Here is a 5339-nt window from a genome sequence, read left to right on the forward strand (position 1 = left end):
ACAGTAATGTAAATCCCAAGATTTTAATTCCCATAATTGTGTTCTGAAATTTTGAGCTGTACAGTGATACAGAACTGATTATTGAATGGTTTAAGAAGGTCATAAATTTGCATATTTATTTAAATATTCAGTTAGGAATGTATCGTATTTTAAGCAGTGGAATCATATTTCTGAGTCTCACGCACACAATATTATTTATTTATTTACCTTTTTATTCATTACTCATTTACTTAATTTTTTAGTAATTAATTTATTTTAGGAAATTAATTTGATAAACGATAAACCATATTAAGAATATTTTTATATAATTTATATTTAAGTAATTTATCGACTTTTAATTATTGCCACATTTTGTTTCCAATAATAAATGTACAGATTATTTAAAGCGTTTATTGATTTAGGTCTTATTATTATATATCTTAGGTTTTGTTTTATTGTATTTTAATTTTTTGTCCTTTAAAGTATACTGTGTTGTAGATGTTTCTCTGGAGATTGATGAACTTATTTTTTAATGAATCTTTGTAGCCTATTCCTCCTCCAGCATGGGATCATGCCGATGAACTCAAGGATCTTCCCCTGAGTGAGTCTAATCCAGGAAAGTGCCTTAGAGCCATCACTGAGAGCATATCCAGATATTTTACAGGAAATGGTAAAAGATTCTCCAGATTTTACCAAAAGGGAGGTTGGCTGGTTGTGTTCCATGCTACTGTACACATCTGCAAAAAAAAAGAAAAGAAAAAAAGAAAAAAAAGGTCTTTATTTTGGGTTATTGATGTGAAATACTGCTGAAAAAAACTTAAAGATTTGTACTAACAAGGTGTGACAGACATCAATAGAATCACAAAACAGAAAAAAACATGATTTTATGAGTGGTTCTTCTCAGCTTCGTAACAACACAAGAGAAATAAACACTGCAACTGTGGGGATGGGTATAAATACTGGATAATTTGCATTTTGAGTATTGATAATGTGTGTGTGCACAGGGTAAATACTGAAGGATGGATCTCCAAGAAACACAAGTTTTGCCATCATTTACTCATTTCAGAAAGTTAATTGTGGAATTTAATATATATATATATATATATATATTATATATATATATATATATATATATATATATATATATATATTATATATATATAATATATATATATATATATAAACAATCATATTGGCTAAACATTATTTATTGCTACAGCAGAACAATGTTATGGATAAAAACATTAAATTAAAACAAGGGAGAGGATTTGTCATAAAGTCATGTCATGTAAAGAAAAATATATGTTTAATGTTTATGGATAAAAAACATTAATTAAAACAAGGGAGAGGATTTGTCATAAAGTCATGTCATGTAAAGAAAAATATATGTTTTAAAGACTTTATAAAGAAAACAGTAAGGAGTGATACATAACAGTGTCGGCCCGAGCCTCTTGGGGGCCCTAAGCAGAATTTGATTTGGGGGCCCCCCTTCCACCACGCGGAGTCACCTGTGCTTCAAGATTATTGACACAAATGTCACGCTATAATGTTACATTATAAATGAATACAGTGAGGTTATGTATTAATACAAAATAAATAAATAAAAATAAATACTTAACATACTTCACTCTTAAACTTCTGAATACAAACTGTCACAAAACATGAAATAAATAATTTGCAAATGTGCATTAAATGTGCAATCTTTTAAATGAAACCAAAATAGACAAACATTAATATGATAAAAATATTATGTAACAAAAAATAGTTAAAAACTTAAATAATGAAAGCAAACATAACAACAGCTAGGATTCAACAATGAAAATTGTACAACAATGACCTCAAAATTGTTCCATTCTAGCTTTTCAGGAGGCAAAGTCACTGATGACATCGGGACAGCAGGATTGTATTGTTGTGCCCCTCTTCCTCAAATATAATCATGGAGAAAAAAAACACCTACTATAGGGGTGAAAATAGAACTTTAATAAAAAAAAAATTAAATGTATAAAGTGTATTATTTACTAATTACAATTGTAGCCCTCGACATTTACCTATGGCTATAACTTTATCATGACTAATTTATTTTATATTCTTAAGCCTTCAGAAATCATGCAAAAGGAAATAAAGAAGTTTACTATTGATAAAACAATGGTTTATTTTGTAAGGGTTGTGATGTCCACGTTTTTTTTTTGAAGAAATTATAAAGGCTGTGTCATCTATAGCAAAAATGTAGCAGCAGCAATACATGGCATTTGGCTCCCTGTGCAGGCATTTGTAATAACATGTACATAAATTGTTTATTTGTATTTGCCTACATTATGTGTTTTAACAGTGTTATTATTAACCAAGGTTCTAATATGAACCTTTTACTACAACAAAGGTTCTTAAAATAACTGCCAAATAACCAGTGGATCATAACAGAACCTTTAAGTTCAACTTTGAACCTTTTTGATAGCTAGAAGTTATTTTCTTTGCACTTAAAGGTTCTTTTTGAACTCTAAAGGTTCAATCTCTTCTAAGAGTGTGTATTTACATTTACATAAAAATTTAGCATAGCGTTGGTTTATCCTTTTTTTGATATCTTGTATCACTGCTATTCTATGCATAGCTGATGTATATTCTCCACTGTTACACCGATTAAAACTTTATAAACTCATAAATCATGCAGTAATGACTCATTTGGAACAAAACATCATACTAGACTATTACATTTTATTACGTGTTTGCCCATATCAATCTCATCCTAGTTGCCAGTGGTTAGTTGTAGAACAGGGTAAAAGGTGGGCCTATGCTTAATTTCTTAATTTAGCTTTATTAATGAATTCATTAATTAATAAACAAATTACTATGTTGTGAAAAGCTTTTGGCGATGATTCAGAACAGAAATTTTCTATTTTCAGTTTTTCAATTTTCTATTTTTTCATAATTTAATATGCCCTGAGAGTAACAACTTGGTTAAGACTTTAAACACAAGATTGCAGCATTATATTTTCATATATTTAAATTCATTCTTGTAACGGGGTCAATAGTTTTTGTTCAGCCCTCCTGTTTTTTGTCTTACTGTGAGTCTCTAGCACAGTAATAAACAGCTGTGTCTTCAGTCTTCAGGCTTTTCACCTCTAAATGCAGCATGTTTTTGCTGGTGTCTTTGGTGATGGAGAACTGTCCCTGTAGAGACTGAGCATAATATGCACTTGAGCCAGTGTCTATATATCCAATCCACTCCAGTGCTTTCCCTGGTTTCTGACGGATCCAGCCCATATAGTAGCTGCTCATTGAGAATCCAGACACAGTGCAGGACAGAGTCACTGATTCTCCAGGCTTTTTCACCACAGAATCTGAGGAGGTCAAAGACTCACCACTAACAGCTGAAAAAGATAAAACAAATCATGTTAGATGATTTAGAAGAGTGAAACTTCAACAGTAATATAGAACTAATGGGAGTTTCTCACATGAAATAATTATCAGCAGGAGTCCATACAGTAGCATCTCCATCTCTGCAGTAAAACAGTGACAGTTACACTGCGGATGTTTTAGTCACTGGACACATGCACTGACTGAAAGTTTAGCTTTTATCAGTTTTTGAGTCTGGGAGACACTGACCCTTCCCACAAAATTATTTGCATCTTTGCAGGTTTGCAGATCTGTAGTTTATGCAGTAATCTGAGAATTATTACAGTAGACAAGGGAAAATCTTCACTTATATATTAATAACTGAGTTATACATGTAAATTATTTTACTTTTTTCACAGTAATTATTTATCATCAGCATTGCTCAGTCATTTTCCAAACAGTTTCTGGTTAGCAGGTAATGTTTTTTTTATTTTGTTTTTTACTTTAGATTAATGTCTCAGTGTCATGTTTATTTTGTGGGGTAAGGCTTATAAGATCTGTGTGTGATTGGTGTTTCAGACAGGACTTATACCACTTCAGAGACTCTTCCCCTTTTTCATATTGCATAACCAACATCTCTTCAGTCCACCATCATGTTTCTCATGAATAGTTTTTGAACAGGTGCTTGTATTTGTGCTTCCACTGTGTCTCTTGCACAGTAATACACTGCAGTGTCTTCAGTCTTTAACTGACTCATGTGCAGATAGAGATTAGAGCTGTCCTTAGATGCTGTGAATCTGCCCTGAACTGACTGAGCTGAGTTCTTATTATATTCATCATAATGATAAATAATCCATTCCAGTCCTTTTCCAGGTGCCTGACGGATCCAGTTGCATGTGAGTGCTACTAACAGTAAACCCACTGCAGGCACAGGTCAGTTTGTAGGAAGCACCTGGAGACACAACTACTGACTGTTCAGACTGTGTGAGCACAACCTGACAGTCAATACCTGTGGATAAACACAACATTTTAAAACAGAATTATGAATATGTATTTATTCACATTAAGAAAACAGTTTATTTTGTTCAGGGGATTCACTTACAAGACACAGCAGCTAGCAACAGCAAGAGAAATGAAGTGAACATGGTTTATCTGAAGGCTGATCTGGTGATGAGTCCTGCACTCCACAGTGTAGCTGTTTAAATATGAAACAGACATCAGTTCATTTGCATTGAAACCTTGAATTAGCAAAAACTGTGGAGTCTGTTGAGCTTGAGACCAGTGAGGTGTATTTTATGTTCAATAGTACCACCTTTTGATATGGAAATTGTACTTATGTGACATTAGTAAACGTTTCTGTTGTTTGATTTGAAATCTTTGTAAATTATATGTACATATTATGTACTATTATGTACTAATGTATATCTGGTATATTTCTGGTATTTTATTTTGACTTTTAATTACAAATAAACAATTACCAGTTCTCTAAGGAATTATTATTCTGTCATTAATTATTAATTTCCATGTTATTGTCTTGCTTTCTTCTGTGGGAACAGAAAAGTAAATATTCTGGCTGCTTTTTTTTCCATGTAATATAGAAGAGGTTTGATTCTGTCAAAGTCCAACATGATTAAATAAATGCCATTAAATATTTTATTATTGTAATCATTTAACTTGCATTTCTGTGTTTTAAGAAGTAAAATCCTATAGGGTTGGAAAGACATTGTGACATTGTTTTGATTCTGAGGTAAATTATTTCTTTAATACACTGAAAAAAAAAACTGTTGGATTAACATAAAAAAATATGTACATCGGTTGCACATAATAAAATTAGGTGTACGCAACAAGATTTACACATGTTAAAGCTACATAATTTTTGCTTGTTAAACGAACATGATTTTTATATGTTATAAATACATAATTTGTTTTTTAAATAAACATGATTTATATATGTTCAAAATACATATTTTTTGCTTGTTAAACGGAAATTATTTTTATATGTTAAAAATACATAATTTGTGCTTGTTAAA

General features: G+C 31.3%; 1 pseudogene and 1 gene segment (V, D, J or C); both read right to left on the bottom strand.

Annotated features, from left to right (window-relative positions):
* Positions 1 to 3033: 3033 nt before the first annotated feature.
* Positions 3034 to 3507, bottom strand: LOC113071302 (Ig heavy chain V region 914-like). The segment is given in 2 exon segments: positions 3034 to 3344; positions 3429 to 3507. Coding segments are annotated over 2 exon segments (354 nt in total).
* Positions 3508 to 3949: 442 nt separating this feature from the next.
* On the bottom strand, positions 3950 to 4612 carry LOC113071301 (immunoglobulin heavy variable 3-30-3-like; annotated as a pseudogene).
* Between the last annotated feature and the right edge of the window lie 727 nt (positions 4613 to 5339).

Source organism: Carassius auratus, unplaced genomic scaffold (assembly GCF_003368295.1).
Source record: "Carassius auratus strain Wakin unplaced genomic scaffold, ASM336829v1 scaf_tig00006864, whole genome shotgun sequence".
Taxonomy (NCBI): Eukaryota; Metazoa; Chordata; class Actinopteri; order Cypriniformes; family Cyprinidae; genus Carassius; species Carassius auratus.